Source organism: Panulirus ornatus, chromosome 30 (assembly GCF_036320965.1).
Source record: "Panulirus ornatus isolate Po-2019 chromosome 30, ASM3632096v1, whole genome shotgun sequence".
Taxonomy (NCBI): Eukaryota; Metazoa; Arthropoda; class Malacostraca; order Decapoda; family Palinuridae; genus Panulirus; species Panulirus ornatus.
In genome coordinates this window covers 19,592,089-19,612,240 of record NC_092253.1, presented here as the reverse complement: position 1 = coordinate 19,612,240, position 20,152 = coordinate 19,592,089, and the positions used below count along the sequence as shown (strand labels likewise).

At 40.7% G+C, this 20,152-nt stretch overlaps 1 protein-coding gene across 3 annotated transcripts in view; it reads left to right on the top strand.

Annotated features, from left to right (window-relative positions):
- LOC139758442 (uncharacterized) overlaps positions 1–13,865 on the top strand; it is a 76,515-nt gene extending 62,650 nt beyond the window's left edge. For all 3 annotated transcript variants that reach the window (XM_071679863.1, XM_071679865.1, XM_071679864.1), the window contains exons 2-3: positions 9,857–10,080; positions 10,399–13,865. In XM_071679863.1, coding sequence (XP_071535964.1) covers positions 9,857–10,080; positions 10,399–11,121 — 947 coding nt within the window. In that variant the 3' untranslated portion in view covers positions 11,122–13,865. The remainder of the gene's footprint in view (positions 1–9,856; positions 10,081–10,398) is intronic.
- Positions 13,866–20,152: the final 6,287 nt, after the last annotated feature.

Here is a 20,152-nt window from a genome sequence, read left to right as displayed (position 1 = left end):
TACTTTACAGTGGTTTTGGAAGTCTTACCTCCACAGCTGGGTATGAGACCTTACGTGTGTACCTTATGATGGTTTGGGAGGTCTTTTTCCCTTATAGCTGGGTCTGGAATCTTAACTTACGTGTACTTTACAGTGGTTTCGGAGGTCTACCCTAAGAGCTCTACTTAGGACCAAGGTGCCGTGATGCTCTTTTGATTGGGCAGGCTGTTGGAAGCGGTAGCCGGTAGGCCTTCGTGACTACCAAAATTATTGCTGGTATGGTATTTTTTGTGGGTAGCTAGAACTGTATGAGATTATCGAAAATTCGGCCTCTAACGTTTTTCTAGGCTAGTTAAGGTTGGTTAGGGATAAATGCCTTGTACCGTACCCTGAACAAACCAGTCCTAGGCGACGTTAGTGTGGGAATTTTTGGGTGGTCTGCTTTATGAAGCCGGAGATGTGGACATGGAGTAGAATTCTGTTTGATTTACTGAATATTAGGTTTGTCTATTACGAGCGTAATACCTGATAGTAATGTAATTGTTTTAGCTTTTTAGCATTTATCATAGTCATGAATTTAAATTAAAACAAAATTTGTTCTGTTGGGTGCTATTTTATGCTGATGGTTCGTTACGTTGTGATGAAATTATCTTGGGTCAACGCTTCAAATCCTGGATGATGTGTACCATTCTGCAAGACTGTGTACCAGATTAATGCAATGTTGTGAACTCATCATCTGTATCCTCCTAGATTAATAAACATTTGTTGAATCATCATGCAACTAAGATTGTGGGAGCATGACAGATGCGGATTTGCCAGTAAGCTTTTGGAGATTAGTGACCTTAAGTCTTTTTGCTGTTTAGGATCTGGAGCCTGCTTGAAAGCGGTCATATTATCCTTAAATGTGCTGCGTAAAGATGTGGTCCTCTCCTAGTAAGAATATATATATATATATATATATATATATATATATATATATATATATATATATATATATATATATATATAAAGCATTTCAGAGTTGTTCCTGTACCTCCTGGGTAGGGTATAATCCTGTGTCACCTCAGTGAATGAACGCAGATTGACGTCACAGTTTTCAAATCCATGTAAACAAAAGGCTCAGTGTTGCTGTAAGAGAGCTGGGTGACGTACGGCTTCCCGTGCGGCGAGTGCTTTTCGGTCAGGCATTAGGAAATAGTCTTCGTTCGCATGACGTGACACCGGCTTGTGGTATGTTCTCAGTACGATAATGATCGGGAGATGGGGAAGGGTGTCTAGTGCGGGAGCATAACAGTAGTAAACTGTGTGGTCGTGTGTTGGTTATGTGGCCCGATGGTAACAGTGCAATCCTTGTTGTCAACGTCTGCACCTGATATTATTCTCAGCTTTTTATTTCGAGAACAGTAGACCCTTCTGTTCCTCCGTAAACGGCGCAGTCTTATCAGATGTGAACATGTAGTTGTTGTTCTCTAGTTATTCTACAGTTTGCTTACTTATGATCTCAAGAGATCTTAATGACATTTGACTCTCCCGCCTTCAGCCAGCACACCCCATAGTTGTCATGTCAGATTTGGCAGGAAGGGTATTGCCAATCTTCAGAAGTGAACTCCTATAGTGACCCTTCACTACTCTGTGTTCTCCAATCAGGGATTCTTTTGTTGTGAGCTGACAATAATCTTCTCGGTGGACGACAGATTCGAGTTGGGGGGGGGAATTCAGTTTGCTCGGCTAGTTTTAGGCACGGCGTGAATTAAGATGACTGAAATCACTCAAGACTCAAACCTCTGGAGGGCATACTCGAGAAACATGTCACAATTCACTGACTGAAATACCTGAAAGCTGCTTATGAGTTTGTACCATAAAACCAGCCCATATCAATACACCAGATGAAAATGAATTGACTCCTTGAAAGCAGTGTGATAGCAAACCCTGTAACACCCACTACGCGACATGGCAGAGAGATATTGGCGCACCTTCGGAAAAATTTAAAAATTAAGAAAAAATGATAAGGAAAAATAATCTAGGAGCTGTACCTTCTCATCAGTCAGGCTTGCAGGCGGGCGTGGGCCTGGTAACCGCAGTCTTGACCAACTGTTTGAGAGGAGCAATGAAGCAGTGTGGTCGGTCGGAGACCATCGGTCTGCATGACGTAACATCTTCACATTGATTGTGGAGTCGCCTTATCTCCACAGGTGGGTGTGGGGGTCAAGCTTGTGGCTCTGTTCAGTCGATCTTTTGCCTGGTGCCACGATCACCAGAACTGCCACAGCCTGAGAGGTTACGAGATCCGCTGTCGAAAGTGTGGACGGGCAGTCTTGCCATTTGCTATGATAGACTGTTGTTGAAAAAAGCCGATAGATGTAGCTGTCTTCGCTGTCACTTAAAAATGGTTCATTGTTACTACTCATTTACAGTTATACAGCAACTTGGTCTAGGACGCTTATATATATATATATATATATATATATATATATATATATAGTTGTTGTTCGCTGATGATACAGCGCTGGTGGCTGATTCATGTGAGAAACTGCAGAAGCTGGTGACTGAGTTTGGTAAAGTGTGTGGAAGAAGAAAGTTAAGAGTAAATGTGAATAAGAGCAAGGTTATTAGGTACAGTAGGGTTGAGGGTCAAGTCAATTGGGAGGTGAGTTTGAATGGAGAAAAACTGGAGGAAGTGAAGTGTTTTAGATATCTGGGAGTGGATCTGTCAGCGGATGGAACCATGGAAGCGGAAGTGGATCATAGGGTGGGGGAGGGGGTGAAAATTTTGGGAGCCTTGAAAAATGTGTGGAAGTCGAGAACATTATCTCGGAAAGCAAAAATGGGTATGTTTGAAGGAATAGTGGTTCCAACAATGTTGTATGGTTGCGAGGCGTGGGCTATGGATAGAGTTGTGCGCAGGAGGATGGATGTGCTGGAAATGAGATGTTTGAGGACAATGTGTGGTGTGAGGTGGTTTGATCGAGTAAGTAACGTAAGGGTAAGAGAGATGTGTGGAAATAAAAAGAGCGTGGTTGAGAGAGCAGAAGAGGGTGTTTTGAAATGGTTTGGGCACATGGAGAGAATGAGTGAGGAAAGATTGACCAAGAGGATATATGTGTCGGAGGTGGAGGGAACGAGGAGAAGAGGGAGACCAAATTGGAGGTGGAAAGATGGAGTGAAAAAGATTTTGTGTGATCGGGGCCTGAACATGCAGGAGGGTGAAAGGAGGGCAAGGAATAGAGTGAATTGGAGTGATGTGGTATACAGGGGTTGACGTGCTGTCAGTGGAGTGAATCAAGGCATGTGAAGCGTCTGGGGTAAACCATGGAAAGCTGTGTAGGTATGTATATTTGCATGTGTGGACGTGTGTATGTACATGTGTATGGGGGGGGGGGGGGTTGGGCCATTTCTTTCGTCTGTTTCCTTGCGCTACCTCGCAAACGCGGGAGACAGCGACAAAGTATAAAAAAAAAAAAAAAAAAAAATATATATATATATATATATATATATATATATATATATATATATATATGTATATATATATATGTATATATATATATATATATATATATATATATATATATATATATATATATATATATATATAATATTTGTTTTTTCCAAAAGAAGGAACAGAGAAGGGGGCCGGGTGAGGATATTCCCTCAGAGGCCCAGTCCTCTGTTCTTAACGCTACCTTGCTGAGGCGGGAAATGGCGAATATTATGAAAGAAAGAAAGAAAAATATATATATGACAACTGAGTGTACAATTGGGGGGTTCGTCCAAGCAAATGAATTCCCGTGGTTTAGCGGTTAGCGTTCCTTGACCACGACGCATTCACGGCCCACCCAGGGTCGAACATATATATATATATATATATATATATATATATATATATATATATATATATATATATATATATATACTCTAGCGTAAGCCAGGGAAGGATGAATAGCTAGATTGACTGTAACCAGGATTCCGTAACCCACGTATGTGCTCGACCCTGGGTGGGCCGTGAATGCGTCATGTTCAAGGAACGCTAACGCTAACCACGGGAATTTATTTGCTTACACGAACCCCCCATTGTACACTCAGTTGTTATATATATATATATATATATAACAACTGAGTGTACATATATATATATATGTTATATATATATATATATATATAAGTCGATCCATTGCTTCGATAAGTGCCAAAACAATCTCCTTCCATGTGGGACTGAATTAGTCCTTTCACTACCAGTTGCACCATAACCGCTGACAATCACTCAACTTTCGTTAGTCTGGCATTCACTTCTACGTAATCTTTCATACTGTCCCTCTGGTCCTTCACCAGAAGCACCACTAAGTTCCCATCTTGTTCTCGCACATAAACCCAAACATTATCCTGCTGTACATATATAATTTCCCTCAACTTTGCCGCAGAAGCCAGAGCATTCACTCTCATAGCACCTGCCTGTGGTCTTTGGCGTTCGCTGACGATGATACATCCTTCTCGAAGGCGACACTCACGATGTTGCCAGCTGCAGACGGAATCTGTTACAAGACACACACACACACACACACACACACACACACACACAGCTACAAGAAAAAGGATATATGCTTTAGATTTGCCTACCTTGGAAGAGTGACGTGTGACATAACAACCTATAAGGTTTCAAAACAGATCGAGGACGTGGACATTGAACAGTTCTTCGATAGATGTAGGGATAGAGCAACCAGAGGGTAAAACATGAAATTGATCAAGAAACTTAATAGAAAATATGTATAAAAAAATACTTGTATATTATATGATTAATGGATGATGAATGTCATAGAGTGACGGGATTTGGTTAATGTAGATGGCGTACATGTATTTAACTTGCATGATAGTGGAGAATGCTCAAGAGATGGGGCACCACGAGTTGAAAACTCCCTTCCCATACATTAAAGATAGACAATTGAACACTTACACATGTGAATGTGTATGCACTGTAGTGTTTCGGGTGTGGGTTTGGTTGAGTGGTGTGGGTCTTCTGGCGGAGGGGGGAGCGGCGACCGTCGTGTGGTGGCGTGTTATCTGTTTAAGACGAGGTCTTTACCAACAGATAACCACATGTGGTGGTGAGGTATTATCGGGGATCCTCTAGTCATTATCTCTACAGTTTAGAGTGGCATTGTTTTCAACTGGGCCAATACCTACTACCGCCCGGGGTAGTCGGGTCGTCTCTCTTACCTGGAATTGAAAGACCAGTTTGAGGTGCATTATGGGCCATGCTGTGGGGTGTACCATGGGTGCAGTAGAGTCTACTGTGAGTAGTAAAGTAGGGTAGTGCTGTGGTCTGTACCATGCTTGGGCAGCTCCACGGGAAGTCTTTCATTTAAAAATTTTGATTAAAATCGATTTGATATTCGAGAAGTTAGGCGGTGATAGATAGAAGACTTTTCAGCTGCCGTGTATTAGGAACGTTGGCTAGTCTCGTTCAAAATTAACCCAGTTATTATTACTTGTCCAGTTTGAATGTGAAGACAGGATCGAACCCTTGCACTTTGCACTGTGTCCATACAAGCGAGCCAGCATCATAGCAACACCACTCCTTCCTCAAAACGAAATGAGATATACGTATATGTGGTTTACCGAACATTACCTTCACGGTGAGTTGGGTCGTCGGTCGACCCAGCTGTGGTAGGCCGCGTCCCGTCGGGCCTCGTTACAATCACAATACAGTTTATAAATACTTATATAGGACCTTCTTAGGTTTCCCCGGTGTTCGCCTGGTGGTGAGACTATGTGAATTTGTGTGAGGCGAAATGTCACTCCTCTTTGTGTGAGGACCATCATTGTAATTGGCAGCGACCACAACACCTGAGGCCCAGTAGAGTGGCAGGTGTTCCCTGTGGCATGACAGGCTGGTCTTGTTGATGTCAGGTGGGTCAGGTTCCTGGCTGGCTGGCTGGCACGCACCATTGTCACAATGACGGCCAAACGCCACAGAATTGATGAAGAATGTTGGCAAGCCTGGCGAGCGATACTGATTTGTGACTTGCGTTACTTTCTGAACTTAGGATATGATTACCTTTCTTGTTAAGATTCCCCCCCCCCCCCTCTCTCTCTCTCTCTCTCTCTCTCTCTCTCTCTCTCTCTCTCTCTCTCTCTCTCAGTAGGTGGTAGGCTATCACCGTCCGACCCGGTAGATACTATATCACTAGTACTACCCACCTGCGTATCCAGAGGGTTTATGACGGCTGTGCAGTTACCCAGCGCTGGCGAGTCTGTCATTATGATTCGTTTCTTTGTTCCTGTTAGCTGTCTTGTCTTCCTGCCTCACCCACACGTGGGTTGCTGGCTTTTAAGTCAAACATACGGTATCTCCATCACACACAACACTGGACATGTAACTCGCATGACTCTTCATAATTCTTTATGTTATTGCAGTGAATGCTACGCTTGGGCAAAACTTAGTGTTAAGTACTCGTAAGTAAGTCCTCTTATGAAACATTGAAGATTGTGGGTTTATAATAGAAGTGGTTGAGACATTTGTGGTAATCAATTGACCTTGTGTAAACATGACCCACCTTCCTCCAGCAGTTGAAATTTACGATATTTTTTTTCCTTGTTAGTTGAAAGAGGTTGATTGTTATGGCCTCGTTCCTCTTAAACACACACCTGGCATGAACTGTGTGTGTGTGTGTGTGTGGTGTGCATACACAGGAGTTAAGACATGGTATATGTTTATAAGATGAAGAGACGGGGCAGCACATGTAAAACTCGCTCCCCATAAATTGTAGTCATATGGGTGTGTGTGTGTGTGTGTTGCGCCGCAGTAACTGTTGGAGTCAAACAATTGGTCCTGTTTACCATAACGTCGTGCTGTTTGGAATATTAGTTCAGAACCCTCCAGCCCCTTACTGTCGTCAGGTAGTCATGGTGTTATGGTTACCCATAAAGTGAAGGCTATAGTGTATACCCATGTGGAGGCTCTCTGCTGACAGTCCTGCTGGATTTGGGTGTATTGGGCAGGGAGTCATTGTGTTCGTTCGGGTATGGCCACTGACCGTGTGGATGCTGGTGCTGTGGGGGCTGGTGCTGGGGCAGGTAGGGTGGGAGGGACAGGTTGCCCAGCCCGCCAGTCAGTCAAGGTGGCCCGAGGGGCCCCCTACACACTGGTAACACGTGACCACCCCAGCCCGCCCCTCCCTAGTAATACTTGTAATACTAATCCTTTGTTACCCATGATTTCTACATTGGTGCCTTGATGGAATTTCTACATCGGTTTTCTGATGGCCGTTTGACCCGACACCGGTGTGTGAAGGGCCCACCTGGTCACTCTCCTTCCCCGGCGACACTGCCAGCTGGCGTAGTGCGAGTTCTTGTATTCCTACCGTACGAGGTTCCTTCACCAGATTGGCCGGTTATCCCTTCAATCTCGGGCCCATGTTCTTACCGCGCATCAAAACTGCTCCCCTACCTGTTCTCTCATAAATTATTTTGTCATATTCTGTTCGCTGAGATAGTATTTTCTCAGTAAAAGCCATATATGTGCGTGCCTGCTTGCGACGGTGACCGCCTGCAACATAAGTTGGAACTTCTCTGTTCAATAACGTATCGTATTATGAACGGATCCCCAAGTCATAGCCCCCACTTTTTTTTTTTTTTTTTTCCTTGATTTCAAGTTTTCCTCTCAAGGTTGAGTCCCGTCAAGTCATTTCCTCTAATTTACCATCCCCTGGCTTTGCTGCGAACTGTTACTTGTTTTGCCTGCATTGTTTTCCTGGCTTACAACCTCCCACGGTATACTAGTATATACGTGCTCTCATGATTGAATCATTATCTGTAATCAGGACTGCGTGTAGTGATTGACTTTCAAATTCACACGTCAAAGATATACGTTACTTTGATTAGAGTCGGGTGCAGGCCAAAGCATGGTGTAACGCCACCTTAGATGGAAGCTCTGCTGTGGATCTTGTTTGTCGTGTATGGATACCTTCGCGCACTCCTCTGATGCCAAAGACGACGAAGAAAGTGTTCGTCGTAAACCTGATGCTGAACGATATCAAGATATCTATTTTTCTTAAGACTTTTAGTGAAAATAGAAAACATCTCCAACACTCGGTGGTGAAAGTCCTGGCATAGAAAGTATTATGACCTTTTGGGATCAGCATTAACCCTGCCTAGATAGCGTGACATTCTCGTATTAAGACTAATGCAGCGTTATCCATTCCCTTCAGCAAGTTGGAAACCAGGACCAGCCACAGTAGAAGAGTTTTACACCCTCAGTATATATGTTAAAAATAATTCAGACCATTGTCAGCATGAACATGTATGACTGGGTATTCAATACCCAACCTTGGGTAGATCTGTAATTAGGATCCTCTCATTCTGATGTTCTTCCGTTGACTGAATCTTTACTCGACATTCCGCCCACGCAGACATCAAGACAAGGAACATAGAAATGCAACGGGAATATGCGACATGTTGCGCGCCTGTGTTCATTGTTCAGTCGAAGTTTTCGCGCTGCCTTCGACTCTGTGACCTGGGACTTTGTCTAGAATAAAATGTGTAAACAAGGCAGAAGGGTTTTTTGTAAGTACGTTACCTGTTAAAATACAAAGGAATTCCAAAAGCAACAGACCATGAGACCAACGAGTTCTTCGAGGCTGTTTGTATTGGCGTAAGACATCAGATACTCGTATATTAGTGTGGTAAAACTTGGAAGATATACAGATAAATCAGAGGAACTAACCTGTAACGTGTCAGTGTGAATATTGAGACGTAAATAATAGAGGTCGTGGACCTGAAATATTTATCAAGTGCTGTCAACCACTAATTGGTAAATTGTTCCATACGTTGATAGTCTTACAACACTACACTATGTGAATTATATATTTTATGGGAGTGTTGACGCTAAGATGGCAACAAGGTCTCGATAATTGCGAGAAATCACCAGATTACATTTCCCATTTTAGTGTACAAGTACGGTATCATTATCATGCGGGTCATTTAGTTCGTAGCTTGTGATTTGGCTTTATAATTCCACGTTCCCGTAAAGGATCATTCCCAACTTCGTGGCAGTAGCTTGACATTTTGCAATTTACTTTTTATCGAATCGGATTCCTTTATAGTTTTGTCTTTAAGAACTTACATTTTCTTCAGTTAAGAGTATGTCACAAACTTTAAAGTTTTCGCTTTGCTTTGTGTTTAAGGGGTAAACAGCATTTTTCGGTTCCAATCATTGAGCATTGTCCCCTGCGCTGTATCTTTAACGCCTATTCTTTACCTCTGCTTTCGTCTTCCAGAACGTCGATAATTTCCGTTGCCAGTAATTGAAAACGTTTTTGAATATTCTTGCCTGTGATTATGGTCCGTTGGTATATAATCTACCCTTTGATGCAGTCTTCTCCTCTTTGACATGATTTTCGTATGTTAGTTTGCCTCCTTCAGTGTTCTTTTTCCTGTATACCCAAGGGATATTATTTATTATTATTATATTATTACTATTATTATTATTCCTCGGGTCACGAGTTTATCATCATTTATGGTCATTTGGCTTATTGAAATGTCATATCCAAAGAAACTGTTTCGTTTAGCTTGTATGTATAGATTATTATACATCATGAGTGATATATCATGTTTCCTCATTTTGCACTAGGCCTCATCATTTGAGATAAGGTAAATTTTTGGTAGTCTCGTTGACAACATCATAGTTGCTGTATTACTGATGCATTGCAAACCTTTTTATTATAATTGCTGAATTCCCCTTGTGTATCACAGTAAAAAAAAAAAAAAGTGTGCTTTATCACAATGTCTCTATTAGATATTTACAATACATAATGTATTCAGAATGTAGTATTGCAGTACAGGGTATTACATCAGAACACTGACCGTAAATTTTTCTCTCTTGCAGGTCGTGAGCGATCATCGTCGTCCAGCACTGACGAACCCTCCTCAGGTGGCGATGACTCCTACCTACGGGCGGCTGCGGCAGCTGCCAGGAAACGGCGTGGAAACCTTCCAAAGGAATCTGTGAAGATACTGAAGAAATGGCTGTATGACCACCGCTATAATGCCTATCCTTCTGATGAGGAGAAGCTGCAGTTGTCCCGCGCTGCCAACCTTTCAGTCCTTCAGGTAGTTATCTATATGTAATTCATGTAAAGTAACATGAGAGGGTGCAGCCATGTAGCCTTGTATACCGCCTCTCACCTTACTATTTCTAGACAATACGAATAACTTTTTTTATAATCAGAAATTCTGAAGTGTTGATTTTAATTGCAAAGTGTGACGTAATATAAGGTTTGACCATCATTAGGTAATTTTTAGTGGTAGTTTTTATGTGCTTACAACCTGGCCAAGGGATTGAACCAGTTTCAGGATATGATTTGTGTGTTTGTTGATTTGCGTAAGTTAATCATATACCAGGGTTCTCAACGCTTTCTCCATTATCAGGTCTGCAACTGGTTCATTAACGCACGGAGAAGGATACTGCCAGAGATCATCCGACGGGAGGGAAATGATCCAGAAAAGTATACCATTACTCGCCGAGCTAAAAAACTTAAGGGTGTCTCCCCCAGGGACCGTATCGACTCGGAAGAATACTCGCGCTCAGCCCAAAATGATTATGCTCGTGCTCGACCACGATGGGAGTCTGCTGATCTCCCAGACCACGATTATGATTTCTCTATGGAATCTCGTGTTGCTTCATGGGTTGCAGAGCAACAGAGGGTATCTGCCAAGCCACACTATGAAGCTGTATGTCCCTGTGGATGTGGCTCTGAGGCAGACCACAGCCCTACCTTTAACACCACCACAACAGCACCCACAGCTCCAGCACCTGCCCCTACAACGGCTCCAAACTTTGTGGCAGAGGTGACGGCAACTAATTCTCCAGTGTACACAGACACCCACTCACCAACTTACACTCCAAATGACTCTCCGTTGTACCCTCCATCCACACCAGAACATTACGTCCCACAGACTGAATATGCGCACCATGCCTATAACACATCTGCTCAGGTCACCCCACCTCCCACACCGCCAGAGGATGATGCTGACAAGTTCAAATGTCTATACATGCTGGTTGATGCTGCACTTAGCCAGTGGGAGAAACAGAATGCCTCACCACCACCCCAGGATACCCTAGATACCACTCGTACCTACCTCAGCCTCTAACATGTTTGCCATCATTATAAACACTTAATGTGGAAAGTGTTACCATCACACTAGAAGGAAAATATCTGGGTGGTAGTATTAATACAGAACAGAATTAATGTTTATAGACAAATGCAGAGTAGGAAACTATGGTTGCTATGAAATAGGCAACACCAACAAAATTTAAATTGTTAACAATGGTCCATCATTGAGCATTACCTCCTCTTCTCAGTAATGTAAATAATTTTCTCTTTACACGGACCAAAGTTTTACAAGAACAAATCCTCTAATACATTTTGTCAGTTGTGAAGTATGTGACATGCTCACATTTTTGTTAAATATTTTTATCGGTTCATATGATGTCTTGGTTTTGGTTGTGACTTCTCATGCAGTTTTAGTTACAAAAGACAAGCATGTTTCCTTTGGCTTATAGTGAATGTTAGTAGATTACTGTAGGTGGGTTCAGTAAGGTGTTATGTGTTTGTTGTCAAGATCACTGGAGGAGTAATAGTAGATGCCAATGATTTTCTTGTGTTAGGATTTACTTGGCTGTTGTAAATACTAATTCAGTGATCTTTTTACACCTTTTGAACCTTGGCAGTTATCTGGTAGTTCAAACATACTAACCAAATATGTTGAATGAGGTAGCTCGTGAATTCACGTCCTCTATAGTACAATGGATTGCCTTGCAATGATACAGAGTCTTTTAGTTTTCTTCACCCAATATTTTTAGGTAACCCTTGTAATTATCATGTCTTGTCAAGATTAGTGTAGTTTATAGAACATTCCAAATTGGTGTTCGTCTTCCCTTATATTACAGCAGTGGTTGAGGACAGTTGTGATTTTCACTGCATATGGAAGGTCTGCTGCACATAGCTTTCTTTTTTTTATGAACCTTCGAGTGTTTTTCAAACTGACCTTCATCACTGCTTTTGGTCTGTCTCTGCCTTTAAGACATATCGCTCAAATCCCCCAAGAAAACGTGTATACATGTGCCTTAGTTTTGTCCCATGCAGAGTCAGCTGATCTGCGTAATCATATTTTTAAAAAGTTTTATATTTAGAACATATCTAAGTACTTACTCTGTTATTATTGCTGCACTAGCAAAATGTGAATGCTAAATCTTGCTAACCTCTCATCTTTTCATTTATATATGTAACTTGTATGTTTGTAGGTAGAAATGATGGTTGTATCTCACACATTATGAAAATGGTACTCTCTGCTTATCTTGATTTTAAAATTTTCATCTTTGAATATTTTGATTTTGAAGTTTTTAGCCAATCTCATGTATCTGGTTGTAGTCGAATGTATATGAAGTAGCCAGTCGTATAAGACTGGGTTTTATAAGTGGTTAATAGAGGTAGCTGTTGATTTGATGGTGTTTACAATTTCACAGAATTTATACTTTTGTCATATGATGGCTGCATTGATGGTTATCACTCGGCTATTTATTTTATTTTATTCTGGAGTGATTGGCTTTATGTTTTGAGATGTTTTGGAAATGCAGTTTAAAATTTTAAGTAATACCCCAGAATATAGTGTCTTGCAGGAAATGTAAGTCGAGAACATCATACGTAATTTTCAAGCTGTGTACAGTAATGTTTGTGCATACGATAGTGTGGGTGATTTCTCAATGCCTGGAATCCCAAGATCTTGTGTGCTCAACACTGGTTGAGAAATACTGAAACTTGTTACAAGAAATTTCACTTGTTTTTATTTGCAGAACTGACGCCAAATTTCAAGCCACTGGGTCCTGTTCATACCATTGCTTTATGGTGCTATTATTAATTTTCCTTAATAGACTGGGTAGTTGAAGAGGACCCAGTGATTGTTCACAGATCAGTGAAAGCTGGTTAGATTTCATTAAGGAGTGAATTTTTCACGTCTCCCACATTGATTAAAGCAGTTACTCAACTTGTAATGTGAGCTCCGTACATGATAGGCTTGGTTCTTCAGGTTATCAGTGTCACCGGTAGATGAATTGCGAGTGTGAGTGTTTGTTTGATAGTATCACAAGGATATATTTTTAGTTAGATCGAGACCCACCTACATCGGCAGGGGAAGCGCCCAGGGTATGTAATAGTCTCTTTCAAACAAGCAGTTCAATAAAGAAGAAACATTTGATTTAATTTAAATTTATTTCCATATTTTTATACAAGACTTTATGTAATAAATTGAATTATGAAAAATTATGTTTGCTGGAGGTCACGTATATATGTTGCATTAAACACAAGGAAGTTTTACTAAGAAGTTACTTGCGAAATGTATTGAAGTTGTATAATTTTGTTTGAGAGATATGTGACTATACAGTGTATAAATTTTTTACGTATACCTAGTGCCATTAGTGTCTGCATGCCACATCTGTCCACTGCCATCTTGAGTATTCCATGCAGGTAGTGGTAATCTTACAGTTGTTAATAGTGAATATATAAGCATGTTCAGAGTATTAGATAAATCAACCCGTTGCTTTCTTTCCACTTTCTCACTTAGAGCCACTAAACTCACAATACACATTCTGCATTTTTTTTAGTCTTTTAAACCTACTGTATATCATGAGATATATCATTTAAAGGGAATATTTATGAATATTCTCAGTGTTTTATGTTGTTTAGGCAGAAATTAATTTTTGGCCTCTACAGTGAGGAGCGTGAGAGGAAGGAACAGGTTGAGGCAATGGGGATATGCGATGATCGTAGTCCATTATTAGTGCGTCTACTGTACAGTCTGCAGAAATATTATATTAGAAAATAAAGAAATACCAATGTTGTGGTGTTTTTCAAACTCCTATGCTTACTGTTTAAATGATCATGATCTTGTACTGATATTTATTTTTATTTTTTTGAAAGCCAGTGTTGAGTATGTCACCTGGATAATAGTATTATACAGCACTTTTTATGTTCATGTTCATGTAGTAACTTCCAATATTCATAGTATATGTGAAACAAGGGAAAGCTTTTTTCAAGATTCCTATGGGAATATATATATCTCGAGGTATCAAGAACCAAAATATATATTCTATTTGAAGTAAACTTGAACCTCGGACGGGATCTGCAAAATTTTCTAGGAAGAGGACAAAAGTCATTCGGTATTTTTCACCAGAACATGAATGTGTAGTAGTAAGAAAACCAGGTTAAATAGATTATGCAAGAATGGTAAATATTTGCTCTAATTAGATAGCATGATATTGCTTTATTTTGACCCGGTTGATTTAAAATGAAAGGGTATTCCATGGAATGAGACTGGGGAACTTGTTAATCCCCACTGCAGATCACTGAATTTTACATACAAGTAAATGATGAATAGTGATTGCTTAGCCTAATGGCAACCGTTACAGAAATTCCCAAACTACAACTTGGGCAAGGCATACCCAGGTCTACACTTTAAACCCTAGGTCATGTTAATTAGCACAGAACTAGAGTTTTCGGGGGGGGGGGGGGATAATAGTGTCTAAATTTCAGAAGAGAGGCTATTCAGTGTACGAATTTTTCAGTGAACAAAGAAGTGAATTGATATTTTGACTAGTTATGAATATGGCGGCGGTCCTAACAAAAAGTTTATCATCCTCTGCCGTGACCACTTACATCTCTGGATCTGTTTTTCACTTCTGATCCTTCTTACTGTAGCTACACAATATTGTCCCCAATTGGTTTATCCTACCAAGCTCTCATAAATGTATGTATTTCAAAGGCACCTCCCCTTCCAGAAACCCTTTCTAAATGTAATTAGTGGCGTCTCAACAAAGCTGGCTGGAATAACCAGGGAAAACTTTTCTGACTTTCCTTGTGTCATTTTTTTTTTTAATGTGGTGATGTTTCTGTCTCCGTTAGATGCATAACAAAGTTTATTATAGCGGAAATGGGAGCAATTATCCCCTCTTCCTCCAAGACGACCTCTTCTACTCCATGATTCAACTGCTGTTCAGACAAGGGATCGGTATATTGGGTTAGAAAAACTTTTATGACTTCTATTTAGCATCTATACCTGCCTGTAATCATTTTAACTACATTATCGTGAAGGAAAGCATCCTGCTATTCACAGGAAGTGTGAAATCATCCACTGATAGGTCTTTCTGATCTTCAGCCATGGGCATCGCTAACAACTTCTGTAGCTCCAACTTTCATTATTCCGTTCTAAGGGTACTATATCTGCCTCTTCAGTTGACAAAGCAACTCTCATAGGTTCTTATTTCTCATCTAACTCCACCTTGCATGACTAACATTCACCCCCTGATGCTCCTCATTAATCCAAAGACTCGTTATCTCTTTTCGAACTGTCCGAGAAGCTCTTCTCTCTCTCAGCACAATGAAGGCATATGGTCCTGATGCCATTCATCCCTGTGTACTGACTGTGACTTTGAACCTGCACCTGTGCTTGCTCGTCTGTTCCATTTGCTTAAAAACCAGACGTTTCATCCGAACGCACATGTTGATGTATCCCATCCCTAAGAAGGGTGACCGTTCTAACCCTTCAAAGTATTGTCCTGTTGCATTGACGTTCACCATTTCCAGACTGAATCCTCCCTTAGCTTCCATATCATCAGACATCTGTAATGTGCTGACAAACATGCACAAGTAATATATAAAAAAAAAAAAGTCACGCTTAGAGTTCCCTTAGTATTTATATATTGCATATCATCGTCATGCAGCTATGGTGCTGAGAACTGACTCGCATATATATACACCAAATTTGAATTAGATCAATAGCATTAGTGTACACCCTTGGGGTGTCCTTAGTAGGCAAAATGAATTTCATGTTTCAAGCTGTCATTAACTTAAAGCTACGACATTGATCGCAAACTCTTAAAACAGAACGATGACGGAGGCTAAAAAGTTCCGAGCTATGGGGAGAGAAGCGACTAGAGGAGACCATGAAATTAAGTAAGAAACTCTTGACGAATATGTGTAGTACTATTAAAGTAAAAGAGTAGTGGATGACTGGAATAAAATGACTGAAGAGGTTTATGCAGACGGCATACAGAAGTTTGAGAAGTTGTGTAACAATTTTCAAGAGACGGGGACTCGCGAGGTAAAACTCATTCTGCGGTACGAATAAGAAATAACACAAATATAGAATAAAGTCGTACTTAGAGGCACACCCTTGGAGGTTCCCTTAGTACATATATAGTTTCAAGTTCCTGGCTGTTATCGTTATAAAGTTATCACACTAATTTAGAATATTGGTGAGTATACTAGCGAGCATTGCTAACACGTGTGATAGTCGATCAATAAGTAACATAGGCTAAAAACACTGGAACAAAATAAATGTAAAACTTCACAACAGTAATACACGCTAAAAACTGCCTATGTGTATTGATGTCCACACAGCCTCCATGTAACGTTCTCGCCACAACCACCATATATGGACGTCGCATTTTTCTCAAAATAATTCAGGACTTCCTGGCCACTAAACCTCACACGCTCAGGGATGGACCATGATAAAAGCCTAGCAGGATATACAGTGGTATGCTCCTCAGCGCCGTACCTTGACAACCTATACAGCCAGTCATGTAACTCAACGTTTCCCCAAGTTTTACTGATGTGCACTCGTCCCATAGTGTAAGGCCATGCTCGATATGGTTCATTGTCCATTGCAATGATTCAGATAATTCACGATGACAGGGCGCAAAGCACTGTGACATAAACAAACAAGCCTAACAAGGCTTCATTTACCTGGAGATTACGTTTTCTCGATCTATTTCGCCTGGTCAATTGGCTTTTTTTTAGCTATCGAATTTGTTTTTCTGTACTTTCCATGTCAAATGAAATTCTAGCCATAGAAATGATAATTGATAATTATATTTTGACAATGAGTGTCCAAAGTGACGTTCAGATAATTGTCGCTCTTACTTGTGAATTGATATTTCTGATGTTAAACCTCTAAAGGCTGCTAGACCTGTCCGTTTCACTGCTAATCCTCTCTACTGTGATTAAAGCCTTTAAAATTCCATTTCATGTGAAAAATATCTAGACTAAATGTGGTAAACTGAAGAAGCAATAGACTTTCCAAAATTAGTAAACATCATTTCAGACTCAAAAGAATGTGTATAATGACCCAACACTAGTGACGTGGAGCTGTTGCTGCTCAGTAGTGTGTAGCTAGTGTTGGTGTGTGGACGCTGACGATGATGCGTGGGCGTTGTCTTTGTGCAGTTCCACTGCAGGAGGTGAGTATCTTGTATAACAATTTAAAGAAACATGTAGTTTGATGTAGCCAAGATCCCTTGTATGTATGTTAGACGTTTCATGGCTGTATTTGTAGGTGGCACCAGTCCCTTTCACTTAATTTAGGTTGTTTATTTGCAACACGATATGGTTGACTTATGTAGGTTAACGGCACTGGTAGGTCGGTCAAGCAATATTAAGGTGTTATTTGCAACGAACAGCCGGTGCTAGACGTTCGATGATAACAACATCGTCGTAATCTCAGAGTTAGGTCGTAATATTCAGATGTATGCATACACTCAAGGTCGGCCAGTCCGGCCTCCTGCTATCCTGTGACGTCACTTGTTTACGAGTGACCCTGGGTGTCCACTTTAACAATGATCACCCATACTGGGTGGTTGTGATAGCTTTTGACTATGCTCATGCACCTTGTTGAGCATGAACTGATGTGGTACCATGTACACGATGTAACACTATCAGTTTACGTCCAGTAAACTTTGATAATCACAATGGTGATATGATGGTGTCATGCTCCTTGATCGTGTTTTTTTTTTTACCATTGTTCACCTTACCGTATACTGCGTTAAGCTGTGTCTGTTTGCCATAGATGTACGAAATTCTGTTTAACTTAATCTCCTTCAATTACAAAACCCTACGTGCTCTCCAGAGCAGCTTTTGTGTGTGTGTGTGTGTGTGTGTGTGTGTTACTAAAATTTCTCATTTCCAGCATAGAATCAAGAGATCGCATGTTACAAAAATGCGCTGACGTCAGTGCGCGATTGTTACTAACTAGTCATATAACTAAACAACTTAATTACATCTTTTGACTACCGGTGCCATTTAAGGGCAAAATAGCCATTTTCTTGATGTGTGATAAGTAAAGGCTTATCAGTTGTCGACATGAGGTTTTAGTTATTGTTATGATTAATTGCTGCTTTAGCTTGCAGTGGCAGGGTTGCAAGGCAGCCTGCTGATTCTGTAAGATGTGAACCAGCATGAGTGAGGTATTGGGGTCCTGGGCATGTCCAGGGTCCGACCGTCATACTGTATAATGAAAACTGGTAATTGACACACACTAGGAAGAGTTTTAGTTACTTCCAGGGTCCGTCTAGTGTACGGTATGATGAAGGCTGGTCATTAGAACACCAAAGAAAGTTTTCGACGCATCTCACCAGTGATTATATGTGAGATTGTATTTTACAGAGAGAGTTTTATACTCGTATTGCCCCGTATTCTTAACCTTATATATATGTGTACCTTGTCTCCTGTTTGGATGCACATACACACACACTAGCTCACCCCAGGCATCCATGTAAGCCTCGTTCCCTGTGTGTGAGCTGTAATTTCCTATCTGTTAAAATTTAACAAGTGAATCGCTAATAATTTTGCTTGTGTTCAAGTTCAGAGTTAACATTAATACTGAACTTGATTCTTTCCCACACATCCACTGCAATCCGTCACTGCAAAGATCTATATATACCTTGATGGTGAACCAAGATGAGCCGGGACGCATCTGATGTTCACTTTGAATTATTAGCCATCAATATAGGGTACTTAATCGTGTCTACCCAAACTTGTTTTATTGTCTTGCCATCTAAATTGGCGCCGCTATCGTATTTTACGGCCTAGAATCGAATTGTTGACCTAACTTAAGAAATACCACAATTAAGATCTGTTAACGGTTCGTATCTTGTCGTTTTACAGTTATGCCAGTTAATTGTTGTATCACGATAAATTGAGCATTGAGGTTGTTCTAGAATTATGACAAACTACGAACTACACTAAATTAATTTCAGAATAAATGAATTTTTGAGCGTGGTAGAAGTGGCGTCTCGTACGATGCCTGTTTCACTGACCTTTAGTTAGCTTGTGTGTCATTGCACCCGACAACACACATATTTCCTTTACATTAAAGTTGATGGTTGCAAGTGGCTTTGGAGCTCATCCATCTTCATTAAAGGTTAGAAGATTCTGGCTTTGGCACAAATATGATTTGAAAGAAATATATTGAGTGATTCGATTTATTACAGGTACTTCCCTCTATGACGATATATATATATATATATATATATATATATATATATATATATATATATATATATATATATATAAATATATATATATACTTTTTGTAGGGTATAGGATGTGTAGGGCATAGCAAGAGCAAAATTAGGCTGGTCAGTGGTGTCTACAGCCAGCCCAAGTCCCGCCCGCTCGCCACCCCGTTAAAATGAGCGGTTGCTTTTGTTATTTTAGGTTAGCCAAGGACGTCCCTTACGTAAATGGAGCACGAGTAATGGACCCAAGCCAAGCACTGGTTACCAAGAGTTATGCTCTCTGTTTTCATATAGTTTATAGCCTATGCACCAAGAGTCAGATATATATAATTATAGTTGTAAATTATGGTATCAAATCATTGCGGAAGTGTAACAGTAAGTTGGGAGTGAGAACCAGCGCGTCACAGGAGGAGCAGCCATTGCCAAACACGTCCTGCTGCCTGCCAAAGACTCCCTCTATTCCCACAGATGGAATACATCGTCACTTACTATTTTTCTGTAAGCATAAACGTCGTGGAGAAACTTATAATATTTGTTTCCAAGGAAAGTAATTGTGTTTTTAACGCTCAAAAAATATACAGAATAGGTTGCAGTGCTACTGGAATCCTAACCTGTTCAACTGACGGAGCGCGTCTTTTACCTGGGCTCCACAACGACCGTCCCGGAGGCGTAACGTGTGGACATGGTCATGGGAGGCGGAGCTCCTCCTCGTCCATACCAAGTGTCATGAAACTGCGCCTCAGGCTAAAAATCAAGACGACAAAAAAGTTACGGCACATGACAGATCTGCAGTAGTGAGTTTTCATTGACTAATTCCAAATGTTATCCCGGGTT